The 23,726-nt window shown below is 44.5% G+C and overlaps 1 protein-coding gene across 1 annotated transcript in view; it reads left to right on the top strand.

The window, feature by feature from the left end:
* LOC144097852 (disintegrin and metalloproteinase domain-containing protein 10-like) overlaps window positions 1-23,726 on the top strand; it is a 50,704-nt gene that overhangs the window by 12,713 nt on the left and 14,265 nt on the right. Inside the window, exons 6-10 of the mRNA XM_077630465.1 lie at window positions 8,006-8,158; window positions 9,299-9,491; window positions 13,200-13,381; window positions 14,202-14,379; window positions 21,489-21,648. Coding sequence (XP_077486591.1) covers window positions 8,006-8,158; window positions 9,299-9,491; window positions 13,200-13,381; window positions 14,202-14,379; window positions 21,489-21,648 — 866 coding nt within the window. The remainder of the gene's footprint in view (window positions 1-8,005; window positions 8,159-9,298; window positions 9,492-13,199; window positions 13,382-14,201; window positions 14,380-21,488; window positions 21,649-23,726) is intronic.

Raw genomic sequence — 23,726 nt, 5'->3', positions numbered from 1 at the left:
TCGAAGACTGTCGTGCAAAATGTTGCCACACAGCATTTCTGCACCGGTAGCCGTCAGGGAGTGCAGGCCTGCTTTCTTTTTCTTTTAGCTCTTCTCGATTTCGGCCTGTACCTAATTATGCTCGCCGTTTCACCAAAATAGCCTGATCGCAATCAGAATGGGTACCTCCAGTAAATACGCTATAAAAGAAACAATAATTCAATGCAACCTTTGATAGTAAGTATTGAAATGTCTAATCCACAGAACAGATACCATCAAAGAAGAAAGTTTTATCCGCAGCGGCCACCTATGAGAACTGGCTTTGGCCGAACAAGACGGCGCTGCTACTCTGCCCTTGTAGAACGACTTCACACAGCTGACATATTTCAGAAGGCCTGCGCAAATTTGTGTGGGTACGGGTTGGTCAGGTTTACGCTCGTAAATTTCAGAGAAGTGATGTTGTAAAGATCAAATTAAGGATGGTATAGTCAACATGTCCAAGAACCATGAACAGCCGCAGGTGCTTCGTGCGTCTATCAACTTTCCTCTGACAACTTCAGCATTCCACGTGTAAACTGCCACTCATCCAACAACAAAACTGATGAACTGCAGTTATTTGACTAATTCAACACACCATTCAATATAGTCATGTTTACCGAAGGTTGGTACAATGATGTTTCTTGCTATTTTGTACTTCACTCTTATTGTCATTTTGCGGTGAACAGACCTGCCCGCAAAGTGATTGCGTATCAAAGCAAGCACTTCATCCATATCCATTTCAACAGATTAGTGAATTTACTACACCTACAGCGGAAAACGAAATGCTGACATTAGACAGCGCTAAAATGTGTTTTGCCTTTTGTGTTTAGTATCCTAGAAAGTCTTTTTGATCATGTTTCAATGAATCAGCTAATTCTATATGTACCAGGTGATGTGAACGTTGACATTCAGTCCGAAACCACGGTGCAAAGTGGTGTCACCGGGCTTCTAGACTCGTTCGGGTATGTTAATCTTGTCACGGTGCCAACGGGTGTAACCAATTCGACGTCTACCACTCTTGAGGCTGCTGATTAATAATGCCCGTAAAAAGTGTGTAAATGCTGGCGCAGCCATGCCAGAGATTCGTCATTATTTTCCTATATTTGCTTCCTTCCAATATGGAAATTTCAACAATACTCAGCAGGCTTGTACAAACTCCTCGCACATCGGCTGTAGAACTCTTGAAAGATTTCGTAAATTGGTTTTGAAGACTTATTTCAGTGATGTATTGGTATTTACAGATGCCAATACCACATACAATGCATTAATTGCAAAATTCAAACTCATTTACATGAAATGCTTTCCTGAAATATGTACTCGAAAACGAAAAAAACCTTGAATAGCTCAAGATTTTCTTAGGAAAATGAATACTAGACACAAAATATAAGCTAAATTCAAAAATTTAGGGACGTGTCTAAATTACACGCATATAAATCCTATCGCTATCATCTCAATTGTGAGCTTAAAAGCTCAAAGCATAATTGCTTTTTCAATTCCTTTCCAACTAAATTCGGTATTTGGCATGATGACAACTGGAGAAAACTTGGTGAAATTATGAATAATTGTCCCATGTTCCTTGTGCTTTCCTTAGTACATGACGGCAAAGTACTTTCAGGAAAAGAGCCTAACAATGTATTAAATAACTATTTTATAAATATTAATAAATCTCTGTGCACTGTTGCAGGCTTGCCCAATCAATACACCTACCCCATATCCAGTGTACCTTAATCTTTGTTCATGTGCCCCGAAGATGACAGCGAAATCTTATCTGTGTTCTCTACATTACAAAAGTAGTACGCAGAAGATAAAGATTATTTACAAATCAATACATTCATTTACATAATTGATCTAAAAGCTCCAATACTCACACACATCTACGGCGTTTGTCTAGGTAGTGGCATATTTCCCATACAAATGCAGATTGTTAAAGCGTAGCAATACACAAAGGCGGAGTCCTCTGAGATATTTCAAATTACAGGTCAATTTATATGCTGTCGAAAGTCTCTAAAGGTTTTGAGAAAATAATATACACAAGGATAAATAAGTTCCTGATTAAACATCCTCTACTGTCAAAGAGGCATTTTGGTTTTAAACAAAAAATCTACTGCGATGGCCGCGGTCAAGTAAAAAGAAATATTCAAGCATTTCAAGAAAAGTCGATTGTTCTTTGCATTTAGTGCTTATACTAAAGCATTTGAATTACTAAACAATAATGTCTGATTAACAAAGTTAATCATTTATGTATTTAGAGGTGTCAGTCTTGGCTTAATAGATTCCTACCTGAATCACCGCAAATAGATTGATTTCCATAAAAATGTTGTCTCAACTACCGAGGTGATCAATCAGGTGTCCCAAAGGGTTGCAGTTTAGGTCTCCATCTATTACTGCTGTGCATAAATGACATTTCTATTCTTCTCTCAATAAATCTCGTTGCATTTCCCGATGACGTAACAACACTTACCAAAGGTAAGGATGTAAATGAAATAATAAATTGTATTTTAAACACTAATTATATATAAGTTAACGCAACTAAAACAAAAGGTATAATCTTCCTCTCCAATGATAAATAACATGAACATGACGAACAGCTTTTACATGGGATAAGCAAAACTGAAGTCGCCTCTACCGTTAAGTGTGTGGGGTGTTATTTTCTCTGAGACTTTAAACTGGGATGCGCAGACTTGCAATGTTCATAACAAAATGAGCAAAGTAATTTGTATCATATGTCGTAATAGGCCTAATATACCAACTAAATTTATGCGTCTTATACACAATGCTTTCCTACTGCAATTGCTTGCATAATCTTTTATTATTCTGATTTCGACCACCAACCAAAATATCCAAATATAGTCCTCACGCAGAAGCTGGCTAAAATTCTAATAGCTAACATAGCATCGTACTCACAAACAGATATTTTTTTCAATTTTAGCGCTATGAAGCCAACCCTGCTTTATACTTTCCGCTAATATTCATGAATAAAAAAGCTGTATCATTTAATAAGACTGTGTTTCTCCAAATGCTTCCCATGATCACGATATTCCTTCTTTTAACGCACGACGGCTTAATTCTTGGTCGTTACAATTTTTTTGTAAACTAGGAAGCGCAAAATACCGGACGAGGGACTGAGTAAGGGACACAAAAACAGGTTCACGAGCGCTACTACCAACTGTTTATTCATGCTGTGGGACAGGGGATATATAGGAACAGAATGTCGAGCATGCGCGTGGAAAAGGCACAAAAACAGCTCATCATTCATGCGCACAAGTTAATCAAAAAAAGAATCTAAAAAGGCACATTGCGATGAATAAACGTGTACATACGTGCCACCGACACAACGTTCGGACAGCTTTCGGATATAATAAGCCTCTAGAACGAGCCTAGCCTTATCATTGCCGCTCTTGCCTAGAATCGTGGTCTTCTCCAACCTTGTCCTACACGTGCATGAAGCAAGGTGACGCACGGGATTAGCACAAGTGTCATTGTTTTCTATGCTTTTGGCATGCTCCCGTAGCCGGTCATTAATACAGCGGCCAGTTTGGCCAACGTGAGAGAAGAATGCAGTACACCACTCCTATTGCACATTTAGTGCAGACGATCTCATGTTTTTTGTTGCAGCCCCTGCCGGCACAACCCGTGATGCGAGGGCATAACTTAGATAGCGTGATGGGTGCTAAAACACCAAGGGCACACGGTGCCTGCTAGCCACTTTTTTTAGGTTGAGGGAGAGTTTGTGTACATAAGGGACCACCACCGGCTTTGAAGAAGGGGGTTCAAATCTTTTTTGGGCGCCTTTATGCTTTTGCAGGAAGGTTTCAGCGACAGCTGAAATGACCGGGCCAAGGAAACCTGCTGATAAAAGTAGCGCTACCTGATCATTGACAATCTGTTGCATTTTATGAGGGCAAGATTTTTGAAGCGCAGACTCCAGGCAAAGCGACGCAATACCTCGTTTTACCATCTTGGAATGAGCCGAGTCGTAGCTGAGCAGCTCTTTGTTGGCTCAGGGGGAGTACATCCCGCAAATATGGTCTCGGCAGAACATAAGCGTGAGGTCTAAAAAACGCAATGCCTGACTTTCATGTAGTTCATGGGTAAAAGCTAAACCTTTCCCGAGTCGATTAAAAGTATTTAAAACAAGTAAAACAATATGGACAAAGGATGTAGAGTTCCCTGGTCTTAAAATAATTAAAAAGTCATCAACATATCTAAAAACTTTAAAAACTGGCCCCCCTTGAAATGTCTGTGCAAGAAGGCGGTCAATTGAAGATAAAAATATGTCACATAAAATCGGAGCTACACATGAGCCAATACAGATACCTTTACGCTGCAGAAAAAACTGGTTGTCATAAGAGATAAAAGTTACCTGCAAGTAGTATTCTAGTAATCTTAAAAATTATCTACCCAGATTCCAGCTTAGTTCTGGAAGGCCACAGTCCCTGAGCCTTCAATGCTTTCTCTGACCGAAGGTAACAGCTCAGCATGTGGAACAGAATAAAACAAGTCTTGTATATCAGTGGAAAAGGCTAAGGCCATCCGATCGTTCTTCTGCACCAAATTGGCAACTTCTTGTGACTTCTTATCAGAAACGGGGTCATCAACAGGAATGTGTTTAAGCTTGCTGAGCAAGAAACGGCTGACGTTGTGTTGCCACAAATCCTTCTCGCTAACAATGGTCCTAAATGGCATATCCGGTTTGTGCGTTTTTGCCGAAAAGAAAACATCCAGGGAAGTCTTGTTAGCGAGAAGGGCTCGTGGCAACACAACGTCAGCCGTTTCTTGCTCAGCAAGGTTAAACATATTCCTGTTGATGAACCCTTTCTGATTAAGAGGTCACAAGAAGTTGCCGATTTGGTGCAGAAGAACAATCGGATGGCCTTTGCTTTTTCCATTGATACACAAGACTCGTTTTATTCTGTTCCATTGTTCCAAATGATGAGCTGTTAGCTTCGGTCAGAGAAAGCATTGAAGGCTCAGGGGCTGTGGCCTTCCAGAACTCAGCTGGAATCTCGGTAGATAATTTTTTAAGATTACTCGAATACTACTTGCAGGTTACTTTTATCTCTCATGACAACCAGTTTTTTCTGCAGCGTAAATGTATCTGTATTGGCTCATGCGTAGCTCCGATTTTATGTGACATATTTTTATCTTCAATTGACCGCCTTCTTGCCCAGACTTTTCAAGGGGGGCCAGTTTTTAAAGTTTTTATATTATTTTAAGACCAGGGAACTCTACATCCTTTGTCCATATTGTTTCACTTGTTTTAAATACTTTTAATCGACTTGGGAAAGGTTTAGCTTTTACCCATGAACTACATGAAAGTCAGGCATTGCGTTTTTTAGACCTCAAGCTTATGTTCTGCCGAGACCATATTTGCTGGATGTACTCTTCCTGAGCCAACAAAGAGCTGCTCAGCTACGACTCGGCTCATTCCAAGATGGTAAAACGAGGTATTGCGTCGCTTTGCATGGAGTCTGCGCTTCAAAAATCTTGCCCTCATAAAATGCAACAGAGTGTCAATGATCAGGTAGCGCGACTTTTATCAGCAGGTTTCCCTGGCCCGGTCATTTCAGTTGTCGCTGAAACCCTCCTGCAGAAGCATAATGGCGCCCAAAAAAGATCTGAACCCCCTTCTTCAAAGCCGGTGGTGGTCCCTTATGTACACCAACTCTTCCACAACCTAAAGAAAGTGGCTGGCAGGCACCGTGTGCCCTTGGTGTTTTCTGCACCCAACAAGCTAAGTTATGCCCTCGCATCACGGGTTATGCCGGCAGGGGCTGCAAGAAAAAAACATGGGATCGTCTACACTAAATGTGCAATAGGAGTGGTGTACTGCATTCCCCTCTCACGTTGGCCAAACTGGCCGCTGTATTAATGATCGGCTACGGGAGCATGCCAAAAACATAGAAAACACTGACACTAGTGCTGATCTCGTGCGTCACCTTGCTTCGTGCACGTGTAGGGCAAGGTTGGAGAAGACCACGATTCTAGGCAATAGCGACAATGATAAGGCTAGGCTCGTTCTAGAGGCTTATCATATCCGTAAGCTGTCCAAACGATGTGTCAGTGACACGTCTGTACACGTTTATTCATCGGAATGTGCCTTTTTAGATTCTTTTTTTGATTAACTTGTGCGCATTACTGATGTGCGATTTTCGTGCCTTTTCCACGCGCATGCTCGAAATTCTGTTCCTATATATCCCCTGTCTCACAGCATGAATAAACAGTTGGTAGTAGCGCTCGTGAACCTGTTTTTGGTTTGGTTTAGTTTATGGGTGTTTAACGTCCCTAAGCGACTCAGGCTATGAGGGACGCCGTAGTGAAGGTCTCCGGAAATTTCGACCACCTGGGGTTCTTTAACGTACACTGACATCGCACAGTACACGGGCCTCTAGAATTTTGCGTCCATCGAAATTCGATCGCCGTGGCCGGGATCGAACCCACGTCTTTCGGGCCAGCAGCCGAGCGCCGTAGCCACTCTGCCACCGCGGCGGCTGAACCTGTTTTTTTGTCCCTTACTCTATCCCTAGTCCGGTATTTTGCGCTTCCTAGTTTACAACAGGCATCACCAATTAGCCCGACAGCTTACTCTCCTAGGTTACAATTTTTATGCACTAATTATTATGTCAATGTGCTAAAAATTAAAAATACACTTTAGTGCGAGAGAATGCGAAAAGATATATTCGAAAACACCTACAGAAAATCCTACATTATTTTCTTCAACAGTAATAAACCATGATTTCACGATTTGTATTAGATGTTGAATTTGCTTCCTCTGTTGGATTTTGTTTATATGCCTTGTTCTTGTACTTTCGCGCTGTGATTACTACAGGAGCTTTGGATACAATGGGCCTCCAGGCTGCCTTTTGTAGCTTTTTCTGTTGTGTCACCTGTGAAGATGTATCTTGCGAGATATACAAGGTGTTCTCAGTTATCGTGGACCCAGGTAATAGGCGAAGTAGTGTGTCACTCTGAACGGATCAGTGCTTGAAATCTCAATCTATAATATTTCTCGCGGAAATTCGTCTTCTTTATGGCATTAGGTGGTGCAGCATTCTGGGTTCATTTTCTCAGCACCTTGATTCAGTAGTGGGCAAGTTGTTCTTGCTGTTCCACCAGATGAATTAATTTTGTGGTGCCGCACAAATTCCGGCTCTTTCGATGCTCATGGACATTTGATATGACATCGAAACTGCTTCTCCTGCTAGGGACTCAACGAAACTAGCTGACGTGTGACCTCTTTAGTTGCTGCATAGCCAAATCAGATGACTCAGTGGTAATGGTGCTTGCCTACTGAGCCGGAAGACGCGGGGTCGATCCTTGTCGCGTCGGTCTAATTTCGATGGAGGCAAAGTACTAGTGGCCCGTGTACTGTGTGATTTCAGTGCACGGTAATGAACCCCAGGTGGTCGAAATTTTCGGAGCCCTGCACTGCGGGGTCTCTCATAGCCTGAGTGTGTTTTTGACGTTAAGCCCCCATAAAACCGAAAAAAAAAGATTGCATGCGGTAACATTCACACCGCACGTATTCTATTATGCGCCACTGAACACCGGCAGTCGTCAGTCAAAGTTCTTCCTTCGACGTCCTAGAAGCTTTGAGTTAAGGGTGATGCACTGTACTTCTGGTGCGCAGATGAAACGTGTTTCTTGAAATGGACCCCATCATTTTCGCCGTCAATGCAATCCTCCCTGTATGGATGACAACATAGAGCTTCTGGAGATATTATTTGGATGTTCGATGTTAGTTGCTTCATGTTCAGTGCTTTTCGGAGGCAAGACATTGGTTCAGCATGGCTAATCATATAATAATAGGCTAAAAGCGAAACAAAGGGTCCACAATGATGTGCGCTTAATTGAGCTCGCTTCTGCTAGGAAAAAAGTTCACCTTATTGTTAAACTTGGATCAATAAATGCAATGGAGTGCCGGTGAACTGTGAAGATAATGGGAAAGGTTTCGAACACTGTTTTGCTACTCTCCACTTCACCGCAGATGGTGTTGGCAGACATGAGCGGCGACAAGGCGAAAGTGCAGGCAGCCATCACGAGCCTCGTGGCCACTCACGTCGACTCTGCCACGGAGATTTTCAGCCGCACCAACTTCAACGGCATCACTGACATCTCATTCGTCGTGCAGCGGCTGCGGGTACAGGCTGAGATACTGCCGCGGCCGTGCGAACCACGGCGTTTACGTAGGACCTACAAGAAAACAATGAAGGGAACTTTGCCACATGATTTCTGCTAAAGTGATGAAAACATTCCCTCTAATTTACTCCGCGTCTTTCCCTTGTACTTCCTAATATTTTTCTCGCACGATTTTTGCGACGATCACATATATGTCCACGGCCTCAATTTTATTTACGATGCAGTTTTGTGAGTGCTATGTGGCTCACCAGTTGCTCCGTCATGCATCGATCTAAAAACTTCCCTTACCTTTCTTCAACGTGACAGTTTTTTCGAGTATTTCTCCTTCCTTTAGTATGGTCCTCATGACCCATACGAAATATTTCCGTGATTTGTTGCATATTCAAAAGCACCGACTACAGTGCAACAATGCTGACGATGGAGGAAGCCGATGGTAAGAACTACGAGAGAAAACCAAACATAAAATGCAGGATTCCTTTTCTGTTAACCCTAGCACTCGCATAACATTGAAAAACGAAGAGATCTGCGACAGCTAAACACCGGATCTTTTATTGCTTTAAGGTTATTGAATAACTAAAACAAATATTTTTGTTCATATTTTATGTCTGTAAAGCACCATTGAGGACAACTGCTTCAGACGTTTCTGTTTCTTTAAAACTGTTTGCTAACATCATTGCATCTTTCGACATTTCTCGGCTGAAAAACACGATTTTACTGCTAGAAACGTCAAGTTAAATTTGCGTATTTCTACCTTAACTACAAATCAATTTCATGGCGTTATTTATCGTGTTGAACCTGTTTACCTTCATGTATGGGAGCGTAAACCTTTGTTTTCCGGTCTATCTAACGAAAAAATCTCGCTTGAGCTCACTGCTGCGCACTTCTAGTAGCGGCCGCTTAAGGTCAGCATTTATTTTTTCTGTCTTAAGTGAGGTCCCTGCTTTATAAAGTAGCCGCCCCGTTATTACAAACTGGTAGTGTAATTTTCCAGACCAACTTAAAGTTGCCATCAGTGCACATTTAAGTCTCACCTCTCAGTTGGCGTAACTGGCTAAAATAAAAGTCTAGCGGACGATCTTTATTACAGAAGCGGAGCGTTGCATCAAACTATATAGAGATATCCGCGGTCGCCTCTTTACAGATCAACGACTCGAGTGCTTGCGAAGGGGCGGCACGCCAGTCTAACCCGTACTGCAGCGACACGCTTGACGTGAGCCACACGCTGGTAGAGCTGTCCAAAACCAACCACGACAGCTTCTGCGTCTCGTACCTGTGGACGACGCGGAATTTCCACGGTGGTACGCTGGGCCTCGCGTACGTCGCCGAGCTCAACGGTGCGTGCCATCAAACCGGAGAGGGCACGGCGCGCATCGATCCCCTGTGAAACGCCACCGCTGTTGCGTACTCCAATACTGTGCATACGGTCGCTTTTACGCATACTTAATCCGTGTGTCATTAAATGCGGAGCTCACTAGAATGACTTCGGCAGAAGTTTGCTGCAGAGGCACAGACTACGAGCCAAGGAACTTGACAAGGAGCTTCTTATTAGAATGCGACGAATGAGCACCTGTACCACGAATATCAATGGATGCACTATTTTGCAGGGAGTTCTCATCTCAAAAAAATCTTATTTACATATTTCTTCAAGCAAAAAACAAGTGGAAAGCAACTTTTGATTCCATAATGAAAACGTTTTTCGCCTGAAATCGATAATGCTGTACATGCTACATCATGCTAAAATAAGAACAAAAATGGTTATAAGAAAGTGCCAAATGATACTCATAGTACATTCTGTGTCAGAAATAGGTACGACCGAAGTGATAGCAACATTCCTGTCACTACATTGGGAGAAGACTTCTCAACACAACTAATAGCCTAAAAGAGCGATTGGCGCTTGAATGCCGCTGGTATGTTGTCTCTCGTATGTTGTATACCTGCGTATAGGTGCGGGGAAAATTGAATGGAGAAAGCGGGTGGGGACTAGAATGCATTACATATATTCACCTAGCCGTGCCGGGTGGACGTGGAGCCATAGCACGCATGTAAGACAATAGAAAACATAGGTCGCGTCTTTGAATTCGCCTGCGGGAAGGAAAACATATCATCGCAATTTTTCTGCGTTCATGTTTAGAGATCGGCTGCAGCAGTCAAAAGGTGTTTAAAATATCACTGATAGAATCTGGTTCATGTGAGGCATACAAAAAGCGCGAGATGATGACCATATCACCGTTCACATCGCAGCAGCTCTTACGCCAGTCTTGACCGGAACGCGCAGACTACTGGACAAACAGATATGCAGCTTTTACAATATGGGGGCATGTGACTCTTCCGCTCATCTGCAGTGACACTCGAAACGAAATCGCAGCGGATTTAAAGAGCCAAGGCGCCTATAAAAACTACAGAGACTGTTTACTTATGTATGTTATGTTGCTATAATGTTTACTACCTTCGTCTCTGCGAAAGCAAGGATTTGGTAAGCAGACGACGATGACGGGGGACTGGCTCGGGACGGAGCGCTTCTGCTAAGTTAGCTACGAACAAACCACGTAACAGACAACGGACATTTCTGCTCGGGGTTGGTACCCATCGCAGTCGTGCTTTCGCACTAATAACTCAACTGACGGCATCACTAACTGCACGAGAACATCGACCGCCATTGAAAGATATATGAACTTGCAAGGGTGTAGAAATTGAGCTCATGATGGATAATTTTATCCCGCGGCAGACTTATGAACCTGCTCACACTAAACTGTTATACAACAGCCTTTAGGCCTGTCATATTACTTATTGGAATTGTGCCTAGGCTTCCTGGCTCATTAATAAACAAAGTTGAATGTTCTAGCATTGAAAAGTTAAAAATCCTTTCTGAACAAACGGCTCTACGTCTCATTATTTGATATATTTTTCCATAGTAAATACTTTCGTCGGTACCATAAATATACCCAGTGCGTTTAATGTAGTCAAAAACCCATAAGTGACTTCGTGGCATCCGCTCTGGCGTTTATCTTTTCTCGATAGATAAAATATTTTTTTCCCAAATCGCTAACAATGTTATATTTATCTCTCACATATTTCTACGCATTCAAAATTTACTATACCCGCTTTAATTGAAAGCTTAGAACCGCTGGAATTTCTACTGTGCCCTTCTGTAGTCCACGCCATAGAGCGCTACGCTAGACAAGCATGGGCTCTTTTCCCAAAATCAATGCCACGCTGCGGCGACGGCGCCGTGCACTAGTCTAAGAAGGACCTGTACGCAGGGAACCACTGCGTCTGCTCCGTACTGGTAGTTGTTCGCCGGCACATATAGGCGTAGTTGTCAGGATTTTGCGGTAGGAGCATTGTGCCATGGCTGTTTGTACGATAATAAGAAGAGCATCTAAGTGTCTATGCGGAAGTTTTTCAGTGCCACAAGATACACAATAACAGGAAGCTTCCAGGCCATAATGGAACTCTTGAAGGATTATGACAGCGCAGTGGTGATTAGACACGGATCCTATATTTCCAAGCAGAAGATCTGCCAGGAGTCGAAACACCTATGTAAAGGCCAGGCTCTGTTAACATCGCTGAGCAGAGATTAAAAATGGACACATTTAAACGCACATTTTTGGGCATAGCACCCTCTGTAATGCGTAGTTATAGCATGTGTGTAAGAAAATATGGTCCTTCGTTATGAATTATTTGTGGGGTGGCGGAGAGGAGCATAAGCAATACAACGACTTCATTTAATTTGCATTTGACTCTGGTTCTTTTTGCACTTCCTTATTGCCCAAAGCCCTTGCAGTCGCTTGAATAGGTCAGGTCCGTCAGGTCAGTCAGTCAGTCAGTCAGTCAGTCAGTCAGTCAGTCAGTCAGTCAGTCGGTCGGTCGGTCGGTCTGTCGGTCGGTCGGTCGGTCGGTCGGTCGGTCGGTCGGTCGGTCGGTCGGTCGGTCGGTCGGTCGGTCGGTCGGTCGGTCAGTCAGTCAGTCAGTCAGTCAGTCAGTCAGTCAGTCAGTCAGTCAGTCAGTCAGTCAGTCAGTCAGTCGGTCAGTCGGTCAGTCGGTCAGTCGGTCGGTCAGTCGGTCAGTCGGTCAGTCCGTCAGTCGTTGAGTTGGTCAGTCGGTCTGTCGGTCGGTCGGTCGGTCGGTCCGTCGGTAGGTCGGTCGGTCGGTCAGTTGGTCGGTCGGTCGGTCGGTCGGTCACACAGTCACACGGGCAGATATTAGGAATCGAATAGAATGAGCAAAAATTGATTATAGTGATCTTACATAAATGGTGCCTCTGATGCACTGCTCACGAACAAAGAGCTCAAGACGCGGGTTAATTGCTTCAAAGCAAAGCGTGCCAGTAAAGACATCCTTATTGCTCTCACTTTGCGCCTGTACATGTGCTTAGAAAAATATATTTTTATTTAGGGCAGTATGTGGTTAATGAAATTTATGAACAGAAAAAAAACGCACAAAACGCAGCTTTATCCTTTAAAACTCATGGACAGTAGCAGACGAAGGTTTCTGGCTTCTTCTGTTGACAACTTCTCGCTGTAGCCTACCTGTAGTGCCAAACGCCACAAATTATGCATCTGGTTTTCTCATTTGCCAGTTGGCCAAGAGCCTTGATCGTTCGACATCGCTGATATTAAATTTCCTCCAAAAGACTCCCAAATTTCGCAATTACCAAACTTCCCCCAAAGTGCGATTCACCCCGCAGACTGCTCTGCGGTTGCGCCGGATGTTTTCAAACGCCAGACAGCATTGCCCTCTTCTTTCGTTTATAATTTTGACACCACCGACAAAGGAGACAGCGTTGCTAACAAGAGGCTCGCACCATCGAAGAACAGCCGTGACGTTATTTTGAATTTCAGAACAAGCGCGGTTTTACTTACGCGAACCCCAGGAGCAGTCCTCCATAGCACCCACATGTTCCTTTAACTAAACTGTCCCTTCAGGACGGGACGGTCGACAATACCGGTGCAGCAATGGAAATATTACCACTGGTGCCAACGTTTTGCAGGTGGCACAGCGCCCTCGAGCAGCGAGCATAATTTCGCCGCTTTCTCTCTCAGGAAACACAGGAGGCATCTGCGAGAAGTACCAGGCCGACGTGGGCCTGCACATGGCCGATTACACGGGAAGCGTCAGTCTCAATACGGGACTCGTTACCTTCATTAACAAGAACAGCCGCTTGCCCCTGATGGTCTCCGAGATCACCTTCGCCCACGAGCTTGGACATAACTTTGGGTCGCAGGTGCGCAGCCGCAGCGACACCCTGCGGTCATTCTTGTTGCTTGGTGTGGTCTTATCCTAGCCTGTATCTCTTGTAGTTTGCTTTGGCGCTTTATGTCTTGAAAACAGCCCCTAAACTGACGCTAAAGACGAATTGCTGCTGGTCTGTATCGAGATATTGGCACTATCGAATGACAAACAGGCTACTCACAACGAAAACAGTCTTGTAACCTAGAAGAGATGATCGGAGCAATAACTGCTGTCGCCTCCACGACCCCGAATTCGAGCGAAGGAATTGCGATGATATAAGAAAGTATTTTACATGAGGATACCAGAGTCCACACTCCACCGCAACTACACCTACAAGCGGTGAACACGAAGTCGCAGTTGTGTTCATCTGGTAACTTGGAAATAAATGGAGCGAAAAAAAAAGATTTATCTAAAAATCCCACATTTTTAAGCAGTGAGGGCGCTCTTTGCATGCTCAAAATCAACAACAGAGCCAAAATAAGCCTGAAGATGAATTTCTAAAGAGAATGGTAATTGGATGACGATGTACAAATTTTCTCTTTAACAAAACAATTGCGGTGATTTGTGACGACGAATTAGCTACAAGAAGTGTTGTGTTTTGAATCTAAAATTTGTCCGATCGGGAAACTTTTTTACTGTATATTTGCTCTCCCGGTTAAAACCAGGCCAGATATTTTTCATAAGCCGCAAGTAAATGCTTGCACATTTTCTGCGTGTCCCTCAGGCTATATAAGCTATTTAACTGTTGGCGCTGTTACCATGCGTGCCATGTTTTTGTCGTCTTAAAGGTATTTCTTCTACCTCTGTCCCAGCACGACCCCCCGGAGTGCGTGCCAGACGGCGGCGTGGGCAACTTCTTGATGTTCGCCAGTGCCTCGCACGGCACGATGCCCAACAACCGGCGCTTCTCCGTGTGCAGCATTCGATCCATCTCGGGCGTTCTGACGCAGATGTTCAGCAACCAGGGAAGCCGCGCCAACTGCCTGCAGGGTGAGCGCGCCCTTCTCGAGGTCCCAGCGGACGCCACAAGCTTAGTTTTCCATAAAGTAGCTCATAACAGCAGCCGAATTTATATCTTAAAAGTTACACTAAGGACAACCGCCATCCGATTGTTACAACTTTCTTTGATATCAATTTTAATTGGGAGGCAGCTGTTGAATATTCTAAGATATTCTTACGAGAATATTGATCGGAATGATCTAACATTCTAGTGTAACTTTCAGAATATTGCCATAGAAAACCAACGGAGTGCGTTTCTGAAACTATCTTGAGGCAGGTACAGGATATTTTAGTTAACTGTTATGTAGTTCTTGACGACAATGGTCTAGTGCTCCGATGCATATCAATATCTTACTTTAAAGTCTGCCCTGCGATCGCAGCGGGTAGTTACGACTTGCATAAGAAACCACCGGGCAGGGCTTTGCCATAGATAGAAGAAAACCACAAGTGTGCAGAGGGCTGATTTGCGTGCATATTCAGTGTTGGGATGCAATATTCATCATCAGCCCGACTACGGACACTACAGTACAAAGGCCTCTCCCATATCTAACCAATTTAGCCTGTCCTGGAAAGAAAACTGATAGGCGTGTCGTTAAGAGACCGGAAGTGGGCACAGTGGGCGAGGGAACAAACGCGAGTTAATGACATCCTAGTCGAAATCAAAGGGAAGAAATGGGCTTGGGCAGGGCATGTAATGAGAAGGCAAGATAGCCGCTGGTCCTTAATGGTAACGGAGTGGATTCCAAGGGAAAGTAAGCGTAGCAGGGGGCAGCAGAAGGTTAGGTGGGCGGATGAGATTAAGAAGTTTGTAGGCAAAGGGTGGATGCAGCTGGCAAAGGACAGGGTTAATTGGAGAGACACGGGAGAGGCCTTTGCCCTGCAGTGGGTGCAGTAAGGCTGATTATGATGATGATGTCGATGTACCAGCTGCTGACATTCTATCCACGCGAACATCTCAATTTCCTCCACCTGTCTTACTTTCTGCCGCTTGCTGCTACGATTGCCATCTCTTGGAATTCAGTTCGCTACTCTTACTGATCATTGCTGACCTGGCCTTCGCATTACATAGCTTAGTCATGTTCATTTCTTCCTATTGGTTTCGAGTAGGTTGTCAGTAACTCCCGTTTGCTCCCGGACCCCATCTGCTCTCCTCTTGTCCCTTAACATTGCACCTGTCATCTTCCTTTCAATACCTCGCTGCGTTGTCCTCAATTTAAGTGCGATCCCTTTCGTTAGCCTCAACGTTTCTTCCTTAAAGGAAAGACCAGTAAGATAGAGACGATATTCAAAAACATTGTGTTCGTAAACATTTGCGCGTTGGAAAAAAATTCACTTGAGAAAACTTTATGGAATGTTGGTACTAAAAATTTATTTGGTTCCCTATCCAGTACTGATGTTCGTCCGACAGGGAAAAAGGCATCTGATGCTGAGAAAATTGGGTTTATATTTGTTGCCACCAGTCCATTCAAACACTGGACGCCCTTACGGATGAAGGGCGTGTGTTCACCGCTTCGAATTGAGTGGCAGTGCATCGTTGCGTCTGGTATTCAAGCACAAGAGCCGGTGTCAACGCAGGCTTTTGTCACCGCAATTGGCCACTGATGCCATGCCCGCATTTCGTTTTGTATTCTTTGCACTCTAACAAAAATTCTGTTTCGGGAAGGAGTGGTCTCTTGGTGATCCGAAAGCTGTAGCCAATCTCCGCAGACCAACTTTTGTCCTCAGTATCTCCTTAAAGAACACAAGTAATGAATTTTGACAAACTGAAATGGCGCAGTAACTGTCTCGCTGTTCGGTGGACAGCTCTACTATTCCGTCAGGAATGCTTGGAAGGTGGGAGTGAAAGAAACAAGTGCCGCAGTGGAAGGCTTCGGAACAATTTCAATCACCTTGGGACCTTTAAAGTGCTGGCATCGCAGAGCCCACAGGCGATCTCTGCATTTCGCCTCCATCCGAACGCCGCCGCCCCGCTCGGGTACGAACCCTGTTTCTCCGACTCAATAGGCGAGCGCCGTAATCACTGAACCACCGCGGCGGGTTAAAAAGCATAGAGAAACTCCATTTCCAGCAACTTTCTGACCTTCGTGAGTCCCGAAAAGAGCAATGCCAGCTGCATCCCCAAAACCATTTGAATATAGTGGAGGACCTCAGTAAAACATCAGCTACAGATACTGTGATGAAGAATGGGCGCGTTTTATTTTAAGACGATAACCTTTTTTGGCTCATACTCACGGTGAACATCCGTCCGTTACATCGCCACTTAGGTCACGTAACCTTGTGACGTCACGTGATCTTAATGTCGCGTTGCCTGAAGATCACCGGAAGATCAATAATTTCGGTAAAAATTGCTCAAAAACGACGAAACGTGGACGATGACGTCACATCAGACGAAGCAGTATGATCCGCCGCCAAGCAACAACTGCCCACGCGATGCGCATGCACAGCGTGACGTCACCGCTTCGCCAGTCATGCTCGCGTCAGCTGCTCTTCTCCTCTGTCCTGAAATGAATTCAAGCGCGGCAAATTCAAATCAGTGCAATGAGCGCGAACGGCTTTCGCCTTCCCGCAGTTAGGAGATAGATATCTAAGTGCCTCCAGCCAATTTTTGTGCAATGGTCGAAGAAAAGTGTGAACACCCTCAAAATAGGTCTCTTCATTTCAAATAAGAATGTCAAAATTGTAGCTAATTTTGGAAATATAGCTATTAATCGAGTGGCTGTTGCTGCCAGTGCAAATGGTGTTTGAAGAGAAGTCCTGGCCTTTTATCAAGACGAGGAGAAACATGTTCGCATTACAACTAACCAAATTGGCGGATTTTTTTTTTACATCACTGATAAAACAAGCGTGTTACCGAAGAATTCCAAGACCAGCCTCTTAACAAGTTTGGTGCAGTTATGTCAGCATCGGGGGTATATGCATTCCCGTCGACAGCTATAGGCCGGAGGTAGCTCGCGCATTGCCTCAGGCACTTCGATCACATAAACCGGTACCAGGAATTTCCGCGATTTATCAAGACAACGTTTTGCCTCTTACAAGGGCGCGCACAGGAGGTCGAAATTTTCTTTCTTCCTCAGCTACGGTACGTCTCAATTTGCATACCATCATTTGCAGACTCAGAAATCCGCAGGTCAAATCTGCGGACATGTTCGCGTGCTATGGGCTGACGGTCGCAATTTTTTTTTTCTTTCGCGTGACGTGAACCGGTTAAAACCCCCTTTAGGGCCGGCGTAAGGCGCTACTTTCAGTGCTCCCTCTCCTACCGCTTTTTGTTGATGCTAGACGCCTCCACGTACGTCCTAGTTGCAGGCATCTACACGCCAACTTGCTCTTTGGTGGCTTGCCGTATTCAGCACAAAATGACGACAGTTTTCCTCGCTGAGCCGTGCGCTGAAACCGACCAGCTGCGAAAGCGCGAAGCTTCCTTTCTTTCCCTTGAACCGTGGAAATGATTGCCGCAGCACTTACGAAAAGCAGGAGGTAGCAGCTTACTGTCGGTCTTATACGTGACGTTGGCTTCTCTCGGTAGCCATATATGTTATTGATATCAGTAGCATGAGCGGCTCATATTTCGGTCTGAAATACTTGCTGTACCTGTAATATGCAGCCCTCCCTTTCCACTCTGCATGCTCAGATTTGCCAAATGGTTTCCTGACGTATTTACCACGTTGCAACAAATCGTAGATGAGTCAACCGTGGGTATAGCGCCAGGACAGTCAAACGGATCGCCGAGAAACACATTTCAGTCTAGTTTTTGTTGACCCATCACTTTAGGAGCGCATCTATAAAGAGACAATGATGGTATATCAAGTGTTACCCACATAAACGGATTAGCCCGCTCTCATTATAAAGACTCTACTTTCCCTGGAATTCAGCTTTGTTTATCTAGAAAATTTATGTCTAATAAGGTGCGTGCCTTCGCGAAAACAGGGCACAAAAACAAACACAATGGACTTGTACAGGGCGCACATTACATTTATATAGGTGAGGGAAACCACTAAGATCCAAATATGCAGTCATGTACGTAGTTCATGTCAGCATTCCACCGCCAAGTGTGCCGGCAGATATCTTCACGTCTAAACTGATACAAACTCCTCAGCACAACAAGAAAGAAGGATTGAAGATTCAAAGGGCGGACAATAAAAGTAGATGACGTTAAAGCATATAGCAAATGCAGTCTCGAAAAAAGCAAATGTAAAACAACTAACCTACCGAAAGCAGCAGTCAAGAGGGTGAAAAGGAGAAGAAAGCCGTGTCTTCTTCGCGAAAGTATGTACCTTATTAGAAATTAACTAATTTGGCCAAGCAAGAAAATTGATTAGAAAACGTGAGGAAACGAAATGTAAGGGTCGCCACCGGCAGCCATATTGGCGAGAAACAAGTTGGGCTTATTTGTCCAATACATGTAGTCGTGAGCCAACTGTGGAATATTGTAATCTGCTCTTATGAACATATATATAGGGATGTTGAAAAACTTTCGATGCGTAGGGAAATCTTGCTTTTAAAGTTTGCCCTCGACTCGTACCGAGCAGTTAAAGGGTGCCTTAAAAAACCATTGGGGTGCATTTCTGACAATAATTGTGAGGCCTCAGGATTATTGCAAGACAGTGTTGTTTATATATTAACTTGAAATGTTTGGTCCTACGAGGCGCAGCGAAATTTTTCGCTTTAAGCTTGTACTGCATTCGCATCGAATAGCTAAGCCTGTCATAGACAACATATTGGCTGCATTTTTGACAAATCGTAGAAAACTGAAAGCGTCCCGAGGAGACATCTGTGAATAAATTGGTTGTTGAGGAGCTATCTTTCGATATGCAAAAAAACTGCGTTCATAAACAGCTTCGCGTTGAAAAAATGCGCTTGTCCAGAATCTTTGGGTGCGATTGAAGTGTGTGAAAAAACTCTTCACTTTTTTGCCCTAACAACTCTTAGGCAAGGTTTATTGCCATTCGCTTCCAAACGATGTTCACGATGCCTTTTCGGCATGGACGTCGAACGTTTGAGATGAGCCACATCAGAATAAATAGAGCATGGAGTTGCCCTCATTGGCCCTTTGAAGGTCTTTAAAGGTAATGATTCCCCATAATCTTTTTATAGTGTTGTGAAAAATTTTTGCAAATACGAGCAACGCAATTATGCCACCACCGCTTGTTGCCGCCATCTCAGCACACTTCACTTCCCTCGCACAAGTGGTCCCCGTAGAGCTGTCGCACATAGTCTCAACGCTGTAGGCACTTTCATTTTCATTTTACCAGATGGAGTCCTTGTTGACACTGTAAATATAATCGTACCACTACAATATTCGTATAACTAGATAATCGTGTAAACTATTGCTGTGACCCAACAGCTTTTCCAAGAAACTCGCGCTTGTAAGGTATCAAGATTACAAAGCCGTAGAGCTTACACCTGCATCATTTAGGAAGCCCGAATATATAATCCGCCGTTACATAGCAGGAGATAACATTCGGCTTATATTCAAAGTTTCACAATAGCGCATGAGCTGGCGTGGCGCACTTCTCAAAACATTCCGCTGTTCAGTACTTTTTAAGACCAGTGAGCAGTTGCGTACCTTCTTTTATTCGTATTTTGCGTAGTGATTCTTTGAATAATTGTCTATTTATTCCGCAGTGGTAAGTGTGCCCCTGAAGCGCATTGCACGGAAGGTTTGCCGCCGCATCATAGGGCGGTTCAGATATGGTGCTAACTCATTGGAGGCGCAGATAGGTGACACTGGCTCTGGAACGTGCCCGTGTCTTACCCTCGGGCTAGGTAGTGTGCAGAGTTTGTTAGGCTGCTTTCTCAGTTTGAGGAGCCTCCGCGATCATTCACTTCACTGAGCGGGGAAAACGCGCATTGCTTTCATTTGTGCTTTTTTGTTCTTTAAGTGCATGCCTCCGCTTTCGGCCATTTCAGCTTTGCATGCTTGTGAACGTTTCGCCTTTCCTCTCTGATAGGACATTGCACTGAGTCTTTTCATCGACCTGACAGACGCGTTCCAGCTATTTGGATGACTTCGCGCATTTTTGCGCGGCTGACTTAAGGTGTCTTTGGTGAAAAACGCGAACTTGTATATTTGTTGACTATTATATATTCAATGCATAGACCTTGCGGCCGCGTTTGTTGCGCCGAGAATTTGAAGCACCCGAAGAATGGATGAAACACGGAGACTATTGCAAACAAGTAGCTTTAAAGGCCTGCGTCTAAAACACGTACCTCGTGAGGCTCGAGCGATGGTTTAGGCCCTTAGGCCCATTTCACATGCATGCGATTTTCGCCTGCGATGCTGCGAATTATGCCGGTCTGCTACTGGAGGTGGCCGTCGCTCTATAGCCTCAGATGGCTTGCGATCGAGTTCCGTGCGGCTGGTATTCAGTCGCAGCGTCGGTGTGCTCGCTCTGCGACTGACATTTGGGGAGCGCCGAGAAGGCGCGCGACGTGGGGTCACGTGGGCGCTGTTGCCGCGGTGGAAGAAAAACTGTTTATTCTATTCAAAACATACGAAATGTTGCCTCGAATGTAAAAATGTGCTGGTTTTAACACCATAAACACATTTCGTGTAGCGCTTCTGTCGCGTTCCATCATGGATTGCCTATGGAAACATCGAGCAACCTTGCCTGTCCACACCGATCGAATTCGTTGGACACGCGTTGAATGTGAAAGCACTGAAGAAAATCGCACTGCAGCGTCATCGACTAGGCCGACTATTTTCGTTCTAGTCGCAGCATGTGAAACGGGCTTTAAGGTTTAACGCTGCAATGCTGCTCTTGCGCTAGTTCTGATCTTAATCTTGCCCGTAGCATGCAAATATTTTTCTATTGGATGGTACTCGATGGAAAATGTCGCAGCGTTGGAGAAAGTTTCAGGCACCTGTTGGCTGTCATGTTGTTCTATGGGACAGGCTTCACGTTCGGACTCCATTTCAGCCTTCTGTTCAGATTCGCCGCGGATTCTGTCGCCTGATCGAGCTTTCGGAAAATGGCAGCTGAAAGCTCTTCTTGCTAAAGAACGACTGCTAAGGTTCTGCACCAAACACAGATGTTTTTATACTCTAGAGGGTTGTATAGGGCGTCAGTTGACGAATGAGCTGCGCGCACACACTGCAGAGACGCGCGGCCCCTTCTGCGGCAACTCGATCCGGGAGGAGGACGAAGAGTGCGACTGCGGGTACGACTGGAGCGACTGCCGCGAGCTCTGCTGCTACCCGCGTGAACACGGCCTGCTCAACCGCAAAGGGTGCACTCTGCGGCGTGACGCCAAGTGCAGGTGCGTCCGCAGCGAACACGGCACCAGCACGAGGCCAAGAACTGATGATATTTGAGCGCATAAATGCATTAGACGAATTGCATGTCAGATCTCGCAGACCCATGTGTGCGTCTGCGACCTCCCTTTTATGCAATACTTTCATGCCTGAAGCGCTTTGCACTGCGGCAGGATGCAATGTCATTATAAACTCGTCTGGATATAGTGGACATCATGAACCTCTTTACTAGCGTGAACTGTAAAGGGCCGCTTAGGGAAGAGCGTAAGTTATAAATGCAGTCTAGGTGAAATTATTGCACAAAAAAGATCATCTAGACATAATACACCATTCTTTGTGCGATGTTAAGGAAAATGCATTCACGCTGTAATTGTAGTCACTGTTTCGCATGCCATTCCGGCACAACTTGCTATGGCGATTGCTGAATGAATATATTCAGCCATAACACACACGCAATAGTATGCGCGCCGCATGCATCGTTTGAGTTGAAAGAAAGTGTGTGGTCTATAACTTAAAGGAGGATGAAGGAAAAATTCACACCGGTGGCAAAGTTCAGTGGCGATCGTGGCACAAGCGATTTTGGTGCCTGGGACAAAATCTTACCTGAGCACTGGTGTACTGCTGGACGGACGTCGTCTGCAAGAGTTGGAGGTGTTCTGGTGGTCAAGAAATCAGTATTGAAACTAAATCTTACCCTACATAATATTATACCATGTAGAGGAAAACAATGAATACTAATAGAAGTTTTGCAGAACCGACTTCTAATGCTAAAGGTTGAGTGAAGCCTTAACCAGCGATGCCACATATAATGCGAGAAGCCACGAAGCAACGGTATAACATATATACTTAATTAGTGGAACAGCATGCAGGGATTTTGCTTCATTTTAATGTTTTAGTACCTATGAGCACACTGCCATTGCTTCTAAATCATCACGCTATAATACTGTCTCATGCCACGACATTAATCGTGGTCTGTTGGTTGCTCTTTGAAGATGCAGTGAAGGAAACTAATCTAGGACAAGTCAGGCAAATTTCACTTCTGGAAGCCTTTTAGCGTACAATTGTTTTCTCCAGCGCTAAAAGGAAACTCTGCATCACAAAAAAAATCTCCTGTTTTTTTTATCACTATTTTCGGATTTGGCACCGTTTTTCTTTTCGCACATTTTCCCCTTCCCCCCTTATCTTCACGACGGGAAATACTTTGCCGTTCTTGGCGAATCACAGGTGCCACGTTAAGAGTCCGAACTTTCGCAGAGATTTGCACGACTGCTTCTCCTTCGAAGGGTAGGCTTTTGTTGACCTACCCATTAAAGCTCTAGAAACCCATGCTGTGCTACAAAGGAAGACATCGTGAGCAATGAAAAGAGTGACGCTGAGTGCATTCCATGCGAAGCTCGCTTACCCGCAGCCTTGTAGCAATTGTCCGCAAATTCACCCAGCGAGGGTGAAACTGAGCATGGAAAGAACCACCTGTTTTGCTCAGTTCGAAAACTTGAGCAGGAAATGTTTGATTGAACATTTCGTCCTAATGCGAACAGAGCGCCTTATCTTATTATAAGTTCTGAATGGCGGAACACGCTATCAGATGCCGTGAACGGATTACAATTTTAGTGTCGCTACTGATGTGTCACCTTTCCGAATTTCGCTTGGCTACCAGCGCTGTGTTCTCGTTTCGTACATTAGTTATCTCAGTATACTTGTCTACTGGTGGGAATTTTAATGGTTTTTTACTCCCTTTTAAGAACTGTTGTTTTCAATTTCTTATGCCCGAGTTTCAGATACTTCTTCTTGGCCTCACACGTAATCAAGATACTGGTGAAGCTCATGCATGTACTTGTAAAGTCCATGCTTAATATCTGCTATTTCACCATTTCATACGTGCCTAACATAATATACGAGGTGGCACACTCATGCGCAAGCATTGGGTTAGTGTTTGACCATTTGGTTTTGGGGCACTTCCAAGATTTCGGATTAGGCAATGGCAAGATGACATACAAAAGAGGAACATGAAACAAATATTTTAAGCGACATAGCCGGCAAAAGTCACGAAAAATTATGAAATCTTGATTACGGAGTTGGCTCT

Source organism: Amblyomma americanum, chromosome 7 (genome assembly GCF_052857255.1).
Source record: "Amblyomma americanum isolate KBUSLIRL-KWMA chromosome 7, ASM5285725v1, whole genome shotgun sequence".
NCBI classification, from domain to species: Eukaryota; Metazoa; Arthropoda; class Arachnida; order Ixodida; family Ixodidae; genus Amblyomma; species Amblyomma americanum.
This window is presented reverse-complemented; position numbering and strand designations above follow the sequence as displayed.